Source organism: Oncorhynchus mykiss, chromosome 20 (genome assembly GCF_013265735.2).
Source record: "Oncorhynchus mykiss isolate Arlee chromosome 20, USDA_OmykA_1.1, whole genome shotgun sequence".
NCBI lineage: Eukaryota > Metazoa > Chordata > Actinopteri > Salmoniformes > Salmonidae > Oncorhynchus > Oncorhynchus mykiss.
The window spans coordinates 22,599,908-22,617,322 of record NC_048584.1 but is presented as its reverse complement, the minus strand read 5'-3'; the positions used below and the strand labels follow the sequence as shown (position 1 = coordinate 22,617,322).

Genomic DNA, 17,415 nt, shown 5'->3' with positions numbered 1-17,415 from the left:
AGTGCTGAACAAATAGTTATATTGACAATGTCCATCCTAGCTCGCTCATTAATGTCTTAATCAAAATTGCAGATTTCCTCTTATCTACTCGTCATCCACTTATGCCATAGTTTGTACATCTCAATTGTCAGTAGAAACCACATTCGTTTAAGCAAGTCAGCCAAATCAGCTATCTTTTTTTAAAGGCAGTAAATGAGGCTGAATGAACTGTTTTGCTGCCAGACAAGGCTCCGCTTATAGTCAGGTGTAGTAGTGGTAAGGTGTTGGGACTGCTGTTGGGGACAGCTTTATGTAGGCCCTAACAGTTTGTGGGCACCGTGTGTCACTATTATAGTGCAATTCTTGTCTTGTTTAGTGTTGTGTTGTGTAGTGGCTTTGGGGAGTTTGCCCCACCAAGATTTAGAAATGCTAAAATCGCCACTGAACCCATAACATGATGCAGACACTATTATGCTTGAAAAAATGTAGAGTGGCACTAAGTAAAGTGTTCTATTGGATTTGCCCCAAACATAACACTTTGTATCAGGACAAACACTGAATTGCTTTGTGAAAATGTTTTTGCAGTATTATCTTAGTGCCTTGTTGCAAAAAGGATGCATGTTTTGAAATATTTTTATTCTGTACAGCTGTCCTTCTTTTCACTCTGTCAATTAAGTTAGTAATGTGGAGTAACTACAATGTTGTTGATCCTTCCTCACAGCCATTAAACTCTGTAACTGTCTTAAAGTCACCATTGGACTCATGGTGAAATCCCTGAGCGGTTTCCTTCCTCTACGGCAACTGAGTTAGTAAGGACGCCTGTATCTTTGTAGTGACTGGGTGTATTGATACGCCATCCAAAGTGTAATTAATAATATTCAATGTCTGCTTTTTTTACACATCACAAGGGGTTGAATACCTTTTGACTCAAGACCTTTCAACTGTTAATATTAAATTAATTTTGTTAACATGTTAAAAAACAAATTCCACTTTGACATTATGGGGTATTGTGTGTAGGCCAGTGACCAAAAAAATCTTAATTGAATGCATTTTAAATTCCGGCTGTAACACAACAAGATATGGATAAAGTCAAGGGGTGTGAATACTTTCTGAAGGCACTGTAGATAGTGCTGCTGAGAACATGTTAAATGGCCTTGAATACTTACAACATAACCTCTGCTTATTAACCTCTATTAGGCCTAATTAAAGTTATTAAAGCTAGAGTCCTTAATTGAAAGAATGACAAAGAATATTCCCTGCCTCTGCTTTTGTAAAAAGCTAAGGGATTGGCCTGAAGAACCACTCATAGACAGAGCTATGGATGCAAGGACTGACCATCCACCATATCAACATTTTAGTTTTAACCTTGTTTTGAGGCTATATAGTGTTTGTTAAGATTTACTTTGTTTACAAACTTTGGAGTAAAACAGGCTTGTATGTTGGGTTCTTAAGGGGGACTTCAGTTGAACTAAGCTCATGAGGCATTTGTAAGTTATATTCTTCAAAAATCGATGGGTACATATTTGTAACGGTCGTCGTCGTCTGATGAGGAAGAATCGGACCAAAGTGCAGCGTGGTACGTGTTCATGACTTTTATTAAACTGAACACTGAAACAAAATAACAAAGTGCAAAACGAAACCGAAACAGTCCTGTCAGGTGCAGAACACTAAACAGAAAACAACTACCCACAAAACATAGGTGGGAAAAAGCTACCTAAGTATGGTTCCCAATCAGAGACAACGATAGTCAGCTGTCCCTGATTGAGAACCATACCCGGCCGAAACAAAGAAATACAAAACATAGAAAAAAGAACATAGAATGCCCACCCCAAATCACACCCTGACCAAACCAAAATAGAGACATAAAAAGCTCTCTAAGGTCAGGGCGTGACAATATCATTAATTTATACGTCCAAAATAGATGTAGCAACAACAGAGTAGGCAAGTAGGACAATTCAACACACTTGATATTGTTCTTTAGCAGCTATGCCTACTTACTAGGCTAATTATGAACACGATTTATTACTGCTGTGTTACCCTGATAAGCTAATCCTCGTCTTTCCATCATCAATGCTTCATCCACTACAATAACCACAAACACTACGGCTATTACTATACTCAGAAATGGGGATGTGTGCCAAAACATGTCACCATATTAAGGGGTGTTGGCGATATGAATACTCCCACACATATCCTGAGACCACCCCAATATGACGGTCCTGCCTCTCCTGTCTGCACTTTTATCACGGCATGTATCATGCTCTGGCTGACCACTTAACAGAGCAGGTGTATGTGACACACAGAGAGCAGCAGGAGTCAGCTGAGCAACATGTCCGTGAAAGAGTCAAAGACAGAGCTCTTCATCGTGGCTGGGACTGACACTGTGGAGTCAGGGCCAGGTTCAGAGGTTTTCAACTCCAGAAAGCTAGTTACCACCTTTGAGAGATATATCCAACCGTGCTTGGCTGAGGTGGTGGGATGCGCCCTTTTCATCTTCGTGGGATGCGGGTCTGTTATTGAGAATGCCGGCGTTCCGGGGAGCCTCCAGCCTGCTCTGGCTCATGGGCTGGCGCTGATGATTGTTATCGCTGTGCTGGGAGAGATCAGGTGAGGACATGCTGACACCTGTTAACATCTCCCTCCTCTAAGGTCAGAAAGTATTAGGATGTTTTTATGAATGATTTCAACTTTGGGCTAAAATAGAATTTTGTTCACATGAATTGAGATTTATAGCTGTAATACGTGTATGAATCTCTTTTGTCAATGTTTTACATTTTTTCAATGTGATTGTACACCTCCTAATTCTTTCGGAATCCAGCGGTGGCCACTTCAACCCAGCTGTGTCTGTGAGTGTGTGCATCAGTGGAGGACTGGACGTCATCCTACTGGGGCCATATATACTCTCCCAGATGGTGGGGGGAATGATTGGGGCTGGCTTGGCAAAGGTAAGGGGGCTTTCACACCAAGTTTTTTTTTCGAACTATGGAGCGATTAACCCCTAAATTTGGTTAGATTGGACAGGTGGGAACACTAACCGTACTGGGGTGTAAACCAAATAACCCACCGGGCACAAACTGGTTGAATCAATGTTGTTTCAACGTAATTTGTCAGTGTATTGTGACACGTGGAAAATACATTGGTTTTGAAAAAAGTCATCATGATAAACTGTTGTTTTCAGGATTCACGTCTCCATCAAAACCAAAAATCTAAATTAAAGAATAGGAATAAATCAAACTTTAAAGTGCAATGAAATTTTGATTTGATTTTGTTCTGTTCTCTGGATTTTTGGTTGCGATGGAGACATGAATCCGTCATATCAGTTATTAATTTGTAGACAAACTGGAATTAAAGCCAGACTGAGTCAGTGGCACAGAAGGAACTATCCAAGCAGAAGATACATCTCCTTTAAAATGTCAATACTTGGTTGTGTTGACAACCAAGCATAATTCAATATCACTTTTGAAATACAATAAATAGCCAAATAACTTGTAAGCAAGTTAACAAATGATATGTTGTATTCTCCAACTCAACCAAAAATAAAAGGTAAAGAATGGGATTAAGCCCGTGGCTCAGATGGAACTATCCATGCAGTAGATACATCTCCTTATAATGTTGATGTTTGGTTGTGTTGTCAACCAAACACAATTCAATATTACTTTTGTAATACAGTACAGTGCCTTCAGAAAGTATTCACACTTTTTGACTTTTTTTTAATGACTACCTCGTCTCTGTACCCCACACATATCTGTAGTGTCCCTCAGCCGAGCAGTGAATTTCAAATACAGACTCAAAGAAGGGCACCTATTGGTAGATGGGTAAAATGACAAAATAAATGACATTGAACGCACTTTTGAGCATGATGAAGTTATTCATTACACTTTAGATGGTGTATCAATACACCCAGTCACTACAAAATGCAGGCGTCCTTCCTAACTCAGTTGCCGGAGAGGAAAGAAACCGCTCAGGGATTTCACCATGAGACCAATGGCGATTTTAAACAGTTACATAGTTTAATAATGGCTGTTATAGGAGAAAACGAATGGAGGATGGATCAACAACATTGTAATTACTCCACAATACTAACCTAAATGACAGAGTGAAAATAAGAAAGGCTCTACAGAATAAAAAATACTCCAAAACATGCATCATTTTTGCAATAAGGCGCAAAAATAATTTGTCAAAATGTGTCAAAGAAATATGTCCTGAATACAAAGCGTTATATTTGGGGCAAATTCAACACAACACATCACTGAGTCCAACTCATCACTGAGTCCAAATCATATTTTCAAGCATGGTGTTGGCTGCATCATGTTATGGGTGTGCTTGTCATTGGCAAGGACTAGGGTGATTTTTTTAGGATAAAACGGAATAGAGCTAAGCACAGGGAGGAAAATCTGGTTCAGTCTGCTTTCCAAGAGATACTGGGAGACAAATTCCCCTTTCAGCCGGGCATTAACCTAAAACACAAGGCCAAATCTACACTGGAGTTGCTTACCAAGAAGACATTGAATAAGACATTGGCTAAAATAGAAGTCAGTTCTATTAGTGACGCAGATTGCGCTGCAAGTCCTGCCTCTCCCATCTCCTCATTGGTTTATAGAAGAAGGTACCCACGTGCCATCTCCTCATTGGTTATACCCACGTGGGTGATTGAAAGACGAACGAGGTCAGTGGCGGTACTTAATTTATGAAAGTTGCCAACCGCAATATAAAGTCAAGAGAAGAAAAAGCCTAGAAGGAGGAGAGATGACTAGAAACGATTCGGTTGACCATTTTATGTGTGGATTCATTGTCGGAGTAGAGGACTTTGCGTATTTCAGGTAATATAACAAATCAATGTTTATATCCCAGGACAAATTAGCTAGAAACAGAACGCTAGCTAAATAGGACAAATTTGCTAGCAAGTGCAAGTGTTTAAATGTTTAATGTTTTTCGCCTGTCCCCCACCCCCCCCCCCCCCCAGCCAGCAAAATAAATTCAGCGCCCCCACCCCAAAACATCTTCCTCTGGTATGGCCTATGATGCTAATTTCCACATGGCTTACCCTGGCAACAATTTAGAAATCAGTTTGAAATAGTCTATCTATGGCTCTTCCTTTCATCTTTTCAACAATATAAATGAATTGTTCAAGGATAGCCTACTCCTATAATTCAAACAATTAAAACATCAAGACATGAATGTTTTACTTTCAGCTCATGTAAAAACACAGAATCCCTGCTCCTCAATATTTAGATATGCTAATATGAATTGACCAGATGACCTCTTGCAAATAAGTCGCACACATTCATTCTAAAATGACTAGGTTACAGAGCACCCTCTCGATTGGAGTAATAGGCTACGTTAGTACCAACCAATGATAAGAGAACCAGCCCCAGTCTCCCCTATTCACTGCACTTGGCAGGTATTATAGAGCAGCTATCGCTCATGTTACAAAGCGAATGCAATATGAAGATTGGGACACAAACGTGTTGCTCCATATGATCATAGATGGATTTAACGTGAGCATTTCTGTCCAATAAACAAATGACTTGCATCACACATAGTTTTGTATAGCCTACATATTTTAGTTTGTTCGACATTTGGCAATGTGAAACCAACTGGACCAAATGACCAAAACACAATGTGGCAAATAATCAAACTCTGATTCAAACGATAGCAAACAAACATGTTTTGAGAAACAGTCTCCATGTGCTGTTTTCTTGGAATAAAACACGTGAATGATGTACATCTTTGTTCAGCTTGGATATTAAAATAGGCCTAATCATTTTTTCAAAAGCATTCGGATCTATGAATAAACAAAAGACCTTCTGATTGTGTTTAATAAAAGGAAATATAACCCAATGTAATCCCAATCTAATCGTACAGATGTTGTGATGTTCCTCAGGCAGCATCCTCCACCATCAGCTATGCCAGTGCAGCAGGGGGAGTGTTCAACGTGGTTAAAACCAGCGGAGTGATCGGCAGTGCCACCGTAGCAGAGATAGTCATGACCCTCTTCCTGTCCCTAGTGGTCTGTATGGGGGCTGTGAACGGCAGGACCCGTACACCACTGGCCCCACTCTGCATCGGGCTCACTGTGACTGCTAACATACTGGCTGGGTAAGGGCTGAGGAAAATCTATGGAGACCCATGAATGTCAATAGATACAGATTGTTTGGAAACACCTGAGGCCTACAGTATGTAATGCATTGTCATGATAGATGGTTTAGATTTAGATTTAATAGGATCACTGTTAGCTGACGCCAATGGTGACAGCTAGTCTTAATGGGATCCGACACATAACGAAAAATACATTACAGACAAAAGGCTTTACAATTTGCATACATTTAAAGCATTAACATGTAGCGTGTGTGTGCATCTATCAGTTCTACATACACATCAGTACATACACACAGCAAGTAGGTCACATGGAGGAGAGGTGTTGCTTTATTTGTTTTTGAAACCAGGTTTGCTGTCCACTTGCGCTATATATGATGGAAGGGAGTTTCATGCAATCATGGCTCTGTATAATACTGTAAGTTTCCTTGAAAAAAATTGCTGGACCTGGGGACTGTGAAAAGACCCCGGTTGGCATGTCTGGTGGGGTACGTGTTTGTGTCAGTGCTGTGTGTAAGTGGACTATGCAAACAATTTGGAATTTCCAACACATTAATGTTTCTTATAAAATCAAGAATTGATGCAGTCAGTCTTTCCTCAACTCTTTGCCAAGAGAGACTGACATACATAGTATTAATATTAGCCCTCTGAATACAATGAAGAGCAAGACGTGCCGCACGGTTCTGGGCCAGCTGCAGCTTAACTAGGTCTTTCTTTGCAGCACTTAAAAGAAATGACTGGACAATAATCAAGAAAATATAAAACTAGAGCCTATTACGGACAGACCTCTCCCCATCTTTACAACCATTGAATCTACAGTATATGTTTTGACAATGACAGTTTACAATCTAAGGTAACAGCAAGTAATTTAGTCTCCTAAACTTTTTCAACAGCCACACCATTCATTACCAGATTCAGCTAAGGTGAAGAACTTAGGGAATGATTTGTAACAAATACAATGCTCTTAGAGATTTTAGAGATGTCGAGGACCAGTTTATTACTGGCCACGCATTCCAAAACAGACTGCAACTCTTTGTTAAGGGTTTCAGTGACTTCATTAGCTTTGGTTGCTGATGCATATATGGTTGAATCATCAGCATACATGGACACACATGCTTTATTCAATGTCAGTGGCAAGTCATTGGTAAAAATAGAAAAGAGTAGAGGGCCTAGAGCACTGCCCAGTAGTACACCACACTTTACATGTTTGACATTAGAGAAGCTTCCATTAAAGAAAACCCTTTGAGTTCTATTAGATAGATAGCTCTGAATCCGCGATATGGCAGATTTGAAAAAGCCATAGCACACAAGTTTTCTCAACAACAGGTTATGATCAATAATATCAAATGCTGTACAGGAATCTAACAGTACAGCTTCCACAATCTTCTTATTATCAATTTCTTTCAACCAATCATTAGTCATTTGTGTCAGTGCAGTACATGCTGAGTGCTTTTCTCTATAAGCATGCTGAAAGTCTGTTGTTAATTTGTTTACAAAGAAGTAGTATTGTATTTGGTCAAACACCTTTTTTTCCAACAGTTTGCTAAGAGCTGACAGCAAGCGGATAGGTATGCAGTTAGAACCAGTCAAGGCCGGTTTACCACTATTGGGTAGCTATTGAATGCTATTATTGAATGACTTTGGCTTCACTCCAGACCTGAGGACAAAGACTTTCCTCTAGGTTCAGATTAAAGATATGACAGATGGGAGAGGTTCTCGAGTCAGCTACCATCCTCAGTAGCTTTCCATATGTTGGCAATGCCAGGAGGTTTGTCATTATTTATCGACAACAATCATTTTTCCTCCTTTCCCACACTAAATTTACAACATCAAATGGTTTGGTGATGAATGGTGTTTTGAAATGACAAGTGTTCGCAGCAGAACAGTTTCGATACTATTTCTGCTGTGCTATTTGTTGTTATCGACAACAACAAGAAATGTCACAGCAGAAACAAAGAGGGCATTGCCATTGACATCACTGCCTGCCTGATAATGATTAATTATATGAATACATGAATTGATCTAATGTAATGCATAGTTCTATCAATATAGTAACCAGATGTGTTTGTCCCATTGGTCTTTCAGAGGGTCAGCATCTGGAGGGTGTATGAACCCAGCGCGGGCGTTTGGCCCTGCAGTGGTAGCTAACTACTGGGAGTACCACTGGATCTACTGGGTGGGACCGATGGCAGGGGCCCTTATCACCGGCAGCTTGGTCAGGTAGGATACAGCACGCCCAGCTTTCATTACCCATTTATAGATTGTATTACCCTTAGGCCATAGATTATTGCCTAAAATAGGCACTAAAATGGCACTGCATTTCCATACGGTTTCAGCATGTTATAGTCATACTGAATACAGTCACTAGGAGAATATTTCTTCATCGCATTGTGATTAATGTATTGTTTACTATTATTTAGTTCAGATTTTTGTACACAGGTTGTTGTTGGGAGACCAGAAAACTCGTCTTGTTCTGAAGTGAATGTACCGCCTCGGAGCAACGGGAGCCTTTTTGACTATGTGTTTGCCATGATTTTTAAAAAAAAAACAATGTCATTGTCTTCCCAAGTATTGTATTGCCCTCTATAGCTTGCAGAACCTTTGCAGTTCCCATCTTGTCGTACACATCATATTGTATTGAACTGTAGTGAACTATAAAACAAAAACTGTTTGCATAAATACATTACATTCAAACCTATGATCCTTTCTGGCCATTCAGTCCATCAATCATTGTTGATATGTTTGGTTCAAAGTTCTTAAATGGAAAACATTAATAGTTTATGACTATTTTATTACATGATAGGTGGTGTAATAACTTCCAGAACTCAACAGAGGCATTGAACTCACTGACCAAATTTGGTCAAATCACACTTCAGCTTGCATGCATATATATATATATATATATATATATATATAATTTATTGACAATAAATGCATCCCTGTCTATGACAGTGTCTCAAATGTAAAATATGTCGATATAGAAAGTGTTGTGAGTAGGTGACCTTGTCAATGTCCTCCCATTTAACTTTCAGATTGTGACAAAGTGACCTTTATCGAGACACTTTTAACCTGGTAGCCGTAGCCAACTGAAGTTTATTTACCCTTATCGATTTGCAAGGCATGAACATGACGTTGCCTCCCTCTCATGCTGTCTTGTAAAGCTGTTGGGCACACTTCAGGCTAAGAAGTCCTTTGTTGAACTGGTATGAACTGCCTCTATCAGAATGAGGTCAAGGAGCAGAATAAAATATGTCTAGAAATTGCCCTGCTAAGGTTTATGGTCAGTGGGTCAAACAATGAGGCAATATCAATATAGACCGCCAGTGATTATAAATTGTCAAGACACTATCATAAGTCGCTCACTTGTATCTCAGACACTTCAACTAGACAGTCAGACGGACAGTCAGATTTACTCTTGAGGTCCGGACAGACACAATGGGAGTTGAGAAAATGGAGCTGGATGAGGGACACTCGACTCTGATGAGTGGCACCAAGAAGCCTCCCCCGGTTCGGCCTCCCAACACGTTTGAGCGCATCATCCAACCCTGCCTGGCAGAGGTGGTGGGAACCATGTTCTTTGTCTTCATCGGGTGTGTGTCGGTCATTGAGAACGTTGAGTCTGCAGGCAGGGTACAGCCGGCGCTGGTCCATGGCCTGGCTGTGGCTGTCATGGTGGCATGCATGGATCAGATCAGGTAGGACTCATCTGTACTGCTCTGGTTGATCTTAACTGTGTGATCTTACCTCACCTGGCTTTTTCATGCAACTTAAAGCTTTGCTTGCAGCAAGCTAATGGTCTACTGTGCAGATAACTATTTCTTATTTTCTCAAGATATAAATTGGAATGAAATGTATTTTGGATAAAAAATGATCTGAAAAAATATATGTATGAAAAATAGTTTGTTATAGAAGCAAATCATTTTATACAATTGAATTTGAATAATTATATCAGTGTGTAGGCTTTTTTAATGCAGCTTACTAGATCCTTCTCTTCATGCAGTGGATCCCATTTCAACCCTCCCTTCACCATTGCTATCTACCTGTGTGGCGGCATGAAACTGTTCATGGTCGTCCCATACCTTATCAGCCAGTTATTAGGAGGGGTGCTGGGAGCTGCCATGTCAAAGGTCAGTTGAGTTATTAATGTTCACCTGCGGTAACCTCTAATGAACAGGTTCAGTGGTACAAATGGGGAACAGCTTCTAATTCTATAGTGGAAAGGTTCATCTCTTCCACCAGCCGGCTCTCATTGAGCCTGGGGACAAAATCAGGGAAAGGCATTCTTATAAAGTTAAGAAAATCAATCAATCAATTATTTGTATAGGCCTAGAGCTTTTATGAATACATTTGTCACTAATGTGAAGTGGTGTACTGCTGTGCTTACCTCCTGCAATATGCAGGTCAGCAGTTGACTGATGTATACTGTCCCTCAGATGATGACATCAAAGGAGAACTATGCCAACGCCACCGGAGCGGCGTTTACTATCCTCCATACAGAGGACCAGCTGGCGGGAGCCATATTTGGAGAGATCGCCATGACGTGCCTGGTTACCATGGTAGTATTGCTAGGGGCGGTCAATGCAAAGAGCAAAAGCCCAATGGTGCCTTTCCTGGTAGGCTGTACTGTCATCATCAACATTCTGGCAGGGTGAGTTGAGAGAAGATATTTATTGAATTGTACAATATTTAAGAATCCAATATTACCTTTTTAAGCCTGCCCTAAGAATTCTAGACTATTGCAATACCCACATGCTCAGAATTCACCAATAGTCAGTTTCAGACATATTGCCAAGTTTGTATCATGTGCCAGATAATATCCCCTTTACCAAACAGCATCTCTGATTTCTCTAAAGTTGGCGTTGACTGTTATCCTAGATATTAGTACTTAAGCACTTAACCTGTCTGTGTGCTGGTGCAGGGGGGATGTGTCTGGGACCTGTCTGAACCCAGCCAGGGCTCTGGGGCCAGCGGTAATGGCCAACTACTGGACCTACCATTGGGTTTACTGGGCTGGTCCTATCACAGGAGGTCTACTGGCAGCAGGACTAGTGAGGTGAGAGACACAGTAGATAGGCCATCACATAAAATATGTTCAAACCTGTAATGTGTTTTTTTTTTCTTTTTTCAAATTCCATACATTTACATTTACGAAAATATATACATCCTTCTACAATGTACTTGATATCCTGCATACTATAGATCAAATTTTGCAGTAGCAAGTTGACTTTGTAAAGGTAAAAAGTTTAATACAGAGCTTTCTGGATACAGGTGGTTATGTAAAACTGCAAAGGCTACTAGTACCAGGGGCTAAAAGACCAAGGCCAATAGCATGGTGGCTAAAGAGCATGGCTAAAACACAAATGGTCAAAACGCAAAATATGCTTCTGAGTCTCAAGACTATATAATCATTCTGAATTAATAAAAAATCGGTGCCTTCCGAAAGTATTCACACCACTTGAGTTCCACATTTTATTATGAAACACCCTGAATTTAAAATGGATTAACTTGAGATTTTATACTACTGGCCTACACACAATACCCCATAATGTCAAAGTGGAATTATGTTTTTACACATTTTTCCAAATGAATTAAACATGAAAAGCTGAAACGTCTCGTGCCAAACCTTTTTTATGGCAAGCCTAAATAAGTTTAGGAGTTCACGTTTGCTTTACAAGTCACATAATAAGTTGCATGGACTCACTCTTTGTGCAATAATAATGTTTCACACAATGTTTTTATGACGACCTCATCTCTGTACCCCACACATATACAGTACAATTACCTGTAAGGTCCCTCAATCGAGCAGTGAATTTCAAACACAGATTCAACCACAAACACCAGGGATGTTTTCTAATGCCTGCAAAGGGCATCTGTTAGTACATGAGTAACAAAGATACATGCGTCCTTTCTAACTAATTTGCTAGAGAGGAAGGAAACCACTCAGGGATTTCACCATGAGACCAATGGTGACTTTAAAACAGTTTCAGAATTGAATGGCTGTGATAGGAGAAAACTGAGGATAGTTCAACAACATTGTAGTTACTCCACAATACAAACCAAAATGACAGAGTGAAAAGAAGGAAGCCTGTACAGAATTTAAAACATCCAAAATGTGTGCCCTGTTTGCAATCAGACATGATTGTAAAACTGCCAATAATTTGCCAAATAAATTAACTTTATGTCCTGAATACAAAGTGTTATGTTTGGTGCAAATCCAACACAACACATCACTGAGTACCACTCTTCAGATTTTCAAGCATGGTGGTGGCTGCATCACGTTATGGGTATGCTTGTCATTGGCAAGGACTAGGGAGGTTTTAAATAAAAAGAAGCGGGATAGAGCTAAGCACAGGCAAAATCCTAGAGGAAAACCTGGTTAAGTCTGCTGTCTAGCAATGATCAACAACCAACTTGACAGAGATTGAAGAATTGTAACACAAGGCCAAACATACACTGGAGTTGCTTATCAATATGACATTGGATGTTCTTGAGTGGCCTGGTTACAGTTGTGACTTAAATTGGCTTGAAAATCTGTGGCAAGACTTGAAAATGGCTGTCTAGCAATGATCAACAACCAACTTGACAGAGCTTGAAGAATTTTAAAAATAACTATGTGCAAATATTGTACAATCCTGGTGTGCAAACTTCTTATAGACTTACAAAGAAAGACTCACAGCTGAAATCACTGCCAAAGGTGCTTCTACAAAGTATTGACTCATGGGTGTGAATACTTATGTAAATTAGTTATTTCTGCATTTAGATTTCAATAAATTTGCAAAAATTTCTAAAAACATGTTTTCACTATGCCATTGTGGGGTATTGTGTGTAGATGGGTGAGAGAAACAATATAAATGTCATCCATTTTAAAGTCAGGCAGGATGTAACATAACAAAATGTGGACTAAATCAAGGGGTATGAATACTTTCTGAAGACATTGTAGATATGACACTGATACAACTGTAAGTTGAACTGTCTAACAACAGTTAGACTTCTGCTACTTGGTCATGTTGTCCGGAACAGAGAGTGGTGTTCAGCATTTTAGCAAGTTCAAGGTTGGATTGTCAGTTCCTGAGGCCCAGAATTCTGTCCTGACATCTGTGTCAACTGGATTTATGGATTAAACACGTTTGTACATTAGATGGTTTTAAGTTATGTGTAAGCAATTAGGCAAGCTATTCATATTAGGCAGACCAATCATATTAAGCAAAACTATGTGCGTATGTGGTGGTCGTCGATCTTGGTCGTTGTCTTGGTCGTTGTCTTGGCATCCTGGCCGCCCCCCAAAATACCTTATGTTGCTAGTGTGATATCTTTATCCGTGTCTAGTTTCTGTTGTGATTTTGAGTAAAATATCCACTTTTCTTTTCCAGACTTGTGCTTGGAGATGAGAAGACACGAGTCATCATGAAGTGACATCCTACTCTACATGTCCTGTGCAAGTCACTTACCTTTTTGTCATATTATAAAGCTTTTTTTTCCTAAGAAACGTGAATTTAGACTGGAATTTCTGTTTAATTTGAAAGACTATGAATCTGGTTTGTAAATGTCAGCAGATAGGAGATGTCATATTGTACTAATATAACTCTTATTGTACTCTCTGATTCCAGTTTGCTTTCGTGCTTTTCCTTTAAATTAAAAGATAAAGATGTGGATGCCCTCTAAAGATGATTGTAACTGCTGCAAAAGCACCCCCCCCCCCCCCCCCCCCCCCCCTGTTGGGCATGACCCAACTGGTCCATTTGTTGTTTCATTTTGCATTTCTGGATGTATTGGTCTCTGGCAACAATACAAAACCAGCGCTAATAGCATTGTGCAGATCGGACCATATGGCGCTGCCCGCTGTGTTGGTGATTTAATAGCAAGACCGCACGTCAAACTTCACCTGGGCGGCGCTGTTTCAGCTGCTGAAATTGACCTCTCTTTTAATGACGCATTATAGGCCTACTACAGTATTGGGCTTACTTAGCATTCATCACCACCAATGTACACCCAAATAAAGCATGTAAATATGCTTACTTACATGTTTGATTGCGTATATGATTTGCTTAATGAAAAATATTGCGATATTTTCGTTATTTCTCTATTTTTGTTTGCTTCGAAGTAGGTCTACCAAGAGGCACACTTTTGAATAGAGTTCAATATCATATAGTTTAATTTACTGGTAGACCTAAAGCTATTCATCATAAAACAATTTCGGTATATTCTCACTTCGACTTTTCTTAGCTCATCAAGCCTTCTCATCAAACAACATTAACAAAGTCAAAAGAAAGCAACAAAACGTGTTGTTTTTTATGCTGTTGCGACTGGACAGAGACATCTCTCCAGCCAATCCTAGTCGAGAGAATGGAGGGAAGGGGCTTGTAGTGGTACCACTTGCCCAGAGCGGACACGACCAAGGACAATAACTTCTGGAAAGATGCTCTGGGAGGATGGGAAGTTGTTGCACATCCTCCCAGCGACTACCACGGTCAGAACATCAGCCAGCAGCTAGAGTACAAGAACGTTGCCAGCCAGTATGGCAATAGAATATTTAGAACGAACGACTGGGTCGCCTCCATAGATACAGAACAAAAAGACTGAATGACTGTGTCACGTTTCTGGCAACCGAACCGATAGAAGGAACAACCAGAAGTCTTGGGTAGCAGTATATGATTATAAATAATCATATATAATAATACAAAATACATATTTAAATACATATAGTAAATTGTTTAATACAATATAGCAACCCCTTGTGTTTAGTTCAAAACGGCTATATGGTTGATGTTCTGGCTCAGTATGACCTATACAGTAGCCTAAGTACAGTAAGTAGGCTACAGTGAATACAGTAAGTACAGTAAGTACAGTAAACGTACAGTTACCCATCAAAATGTTAAGAATAGCCTACATCAAAAACAGACAGGCTTTTATTTCATTCTACTATTGTAAGGCAACCAATGTGATAAATCTAAAAAATGACATAAAAAAAATAAATGTTTGTTATCTATTATTTTTATCTAAATACTTTTTTTGTTATTTGAATCATTATTAATAAAAAAAAATATATATATATATATATATGTTAATCTGAAGGTTTCCACTCATGAAATACAGAAGTCTATGCTAAATCTATTTTAATAATTCAGAAATACTCTTTATTGTGGTAATTTTCATTACATTTAATTCATTTATCTCAGTGTATTTGTTAGTTTCTTAAATTGTTGAAGTGACTCCATTACAATTTCACATGAGCTTTAATTCGTGTTGTTTGCTTGGAATTCCACACTTCTTTCGCAGATATATGTAGAATAGTTTTACAAGTCACGTTGATCTACTACAGTCCTAGTGAATGAGGTATAAATTCCCCCTCTAAATTATTATGTAAAAGCGCTTTGAGCATTCGAAAAGCACCCAGCATGCACTACCAATCGAAATTTTGTTATTAGTATAGCATAGCTATTAATATTGATTATAAGTCATTTTGCGATCATTTCAATTTATTGGGATAAGTAGTATTGTAATTTAATAGTGTCATTCATAACATTTGCTATTTTTTTAAATGAAATTAGTAGAAAGTCTTTGCTTTATAGTTTGTGACTCCAATTTTTTTAATATCTTATTGTCGACTATGACATCCTCTTTTTATAGCTAGCTAACTCACAAACATCCTTTTTTTTTCATATTTTTTTTTTACAAAAGTACGAAGAAAGACCATCGAAACTTTCGATTTCATTGATTGCACTTTTTATTTCTCAGTAAAGAAGACCTTTTATTTCCACACTGAGGACCACATCGGGTGTGAGTGCTGATTGGTCTTTTAGCGGTACTTCTCGGACAGAGCCAGGGCCACCAGGGCGAGGAACTTGTCCACCGCAACATGGATCTGAGGGGTGAACTCCTCGGCGAACAGCATGGACAAGACCACCATGATGCAGTGGGACAGAATCTGACGAGGGACAAACAGAGCAAAGAGTCCGTTTGATTATGCTGAGAAAAGTGCAATGACACCTTCTGCAAACGTTATAGGTAGGCTAATACATGGCCCATACGCCTATAGAGCATATGGTTACATTGGCTATAGTTTGTGAAAATTACCTTGAAGTTGACGGGGTCAACTCTAAGAACGAAGGCGTGCAGCTCGCTCAGGTTCAGAAGACCACCGGCCAGGTCATCGATCTTGCTCACCGCCTCGTACACGCCACCCATGACCGTGATGCCGTGCTTCCTAACCGGAGCGCCGTTGGGGCTCAGGTCCTTCCAGTGGGCGAAGTAAGACTTGGTCTGGGGGTACACCACGATCAACCTGCATGGAGGAAGGATAGAAATGATTGCTTAGGGTAAGTGGTAATTGTTCTGTCGAGCATATCAATACTCAGTACCAATAACACTCTGTATCTGACAAGTATCAGCCATGCAGTCAATTTCAGGAACTGGTTTGTATTTTTTAAAATTCATATAGGCCTGTTAGATCCTATTATATTATAATTGTTTAATACAATAATGTCTAATACAATTTCTATAAATCGAACGAGTTTAGATAGACTCCACCCCGTTGTAGCCTAACTGATGATAAAGTATCTCCATCTTTACCTGGCGAGAGCCTCGGCGCCGATCTCGTCGGACCGGCTGGAGACTTTCGCAAAGAAGTCCTTGACGATTACTTTTTCCTTCGCTGACAGGCTCATTTTGGCAAGAGGTTCTGCTGTACCACACAAGATATTCAGAGGATGAATGAAGCTTTAGAAGGGTCTGGAGTTAGACGGATCCCGACACCTATTTTATGGCCCAAGACACACATGTCACCAAACCACACCTCTACTCGTTTTCTATTGGCTATGATGAGATAATTGAGTAAAATTATGGAGTGAGATGGAGCATCAGTTCTGTGAATTTAGGGTGTTGTCTTGCCTTATCGCTTTAGGCTATGTATGGAAACACAACACATCCTTACGCGTTTTACATATACATATAGGAGTAACCAAGTTCATTGCTATGCGTTGCCGCTCTATCTATTAGAGCTAAATATAGCCTAGAAACACTTCTCTAAAAATGTATTCTACTTTTTTTGAAAATAGGGACTTTGATATCTTACGACGAAACAGATATGATCTGTTATAATGCAATAATATATCTTACACAATATAACGATGGCGAATACTTACTGCTGCTTGCTATTTGACAATAACCCAAGTATGACAATTGATCTGTTCTTATGAAAATAGATGATACTTTGCACCAATTTCTACTTTCTTAAAATGGTGCACAATTAAGAAGATAGAAAAGTGACCGTTTTATAATTGATTGAGTTGCTAACAGAGGAGTGGTGACTTGATATTAACAGATGGGGGAAAAAACAGAATG

General features: G+C 39.5%; 3 protein-coding genes across 3 annotated transcripts; 2 read left to right on the top strand and 1 right to left on the bottom strand.

Annotated features, from left to right (window-relative positions):
• The first annotated feature begins 2,258 nt into the window (after positions 1–2,258).
• Positions 2,259–8,612, top strand: aqp8a.1 (aquaporin 8a, tandem duplicate 1). The gene is made up of 5 exons (XM_021576121.2): positions 2,259–2,586; positions 2,798–2,924; positions 5,864–6,078; positions 8,161–8,295; positions 8,515–8,612. The coding sequence occupies exons 1-5, from the start codon at positions 2,309–2,311 to the stop codon at positions 8,555–8,557; spliced, it is 798 nt and encodes a 265-aa protein (XP_021431796.2). The 5' UTR covers positions 2,259–2,308; the 3' UTR covers positions 8,558–8,612.
• A 777-nt stretch (positions 8,613–9,389) lies between these two features.
• Positions 9,390–13,727, top strand: aqp8a.2 (aquaporin 8a, tandem duplicate 2). Its single transcript, XM_021576122.2, has 5 exons — positions 9,390–9,770; positions 10,076–10,202; positions 10,509–10,723; positions 10,994–11,128; positions 13,446–13,727. Exons 1-5 carry the CDS (start codon positions 9,511–9,513, stop codon positions 13,486–13,488), a joined length of 780 nt encoding a protein of 259 aa, XP_021431797.1. The 5' UTR covers positions 9,390–9,510; the 3' UTR covers positions 13,489–13,727.
• Positions 13,728–15,781: 2,054 nt separating this feature from the next.
• LOC110499168 (hemoglobin subunit alpha-2-like) lies at positions 15,782–16,837 on the bottom strand. The gene is made up of 3 exons (XM_021576120.2): positions 16,645–16,837; positions 16,150–16,357; positions 15,782–16,000 (listed from the first exon to the last, which is right to left on the bottom strand). The coding sequence occupies exons 1-3, from the start codon at positions 16,737–16,739 to the stop codon at positions 15,872–15,874; spliced, it is 432 nt and encodes a 143-aa protein (XP_021431795.1). The 5' UTR covers positions 16,740–16,837; the 3' UTR covers positions 15,782–15,871.
• Positions 16,838–17,415: the final 578 nt, after the last annotated feature.

What these genes read in the sequence shown, in the direction of transcription:
- aqp8a.1 (XM_021576121.2), top strand. Translation starts at nt 2,309, where the DNA reads ATGTCCGTGAAAGAGTCAAAGACAGAGCTCTTCATCGTGGCTGGGACT. An exon ending in TTGGGGCTGGCTTGGCAAAG is followed by an intron (nt 2,925 to 5,863) that starts GTAAGGGGGCTT and finishes GATGTTCCTCAG; the next exon opens with GCAGCATCCTCCACCATCAG. An exon ending in ATCACCGGCAGCTTGGTCAG is followed by an intron (nt 8,296 to 8,514) that starts GTAGGATACAGC and finishes TTTTGTACACAG; the next exon opens with GTTGTTGTTGGGAGACCAGA.
- aqp8a.2 (XM_021576122.2), top strand. Translation starts at nt 9,511, where the DNA reads ATGGGAGTTGAGAAAATGGAGCTGGATGAGGGACACTCGACTCTGATG. An exon ending in TGGGAGCTGCCATGTCAAAG is followed by an intron (nt 10,203 to 10,508) that starts GTCAGTTGAGTT and finishes ACTGTCCCTCAG; the next exon opens with ATGATGACATCAAAGGAGAA. An exon ending in CTGGCAGCAGGACTAGTGAG is followed by an intron (nt 11,129 to 13,445) that starts GTGAGAGACACA and finishes TTTCTTTTCCAG; the next exon opens with ACTTGTGCTTGGAGATGAGA.
- LOC110499168 (XM_021576120.2), bottom strand. Translation starts at nt 16,739, where the DNA reads ATGAGCCTGTCAGCGAAGGAAAAAGTAATCGTCAAGGACTTCTTTGCG. An exon ending in GGCGCCGAGGCTCTCGCCAG is followed by an intron (nt 16,358 to 16,644) that starts GTAAAGATGGAG and finishes TCCTCCATGCAG; the next exon opens with GTTGATCGTGGTGTACCCCC. An exon ending in TTGACCCCGTCAACTTCAAG is followed by an intron (nt 16,001 to 16,149) that starts GTAATTTTCACA and finishes GTCCCTCGTCAG; the next exon opens with ATTCTGTCCCACTGCATCAT.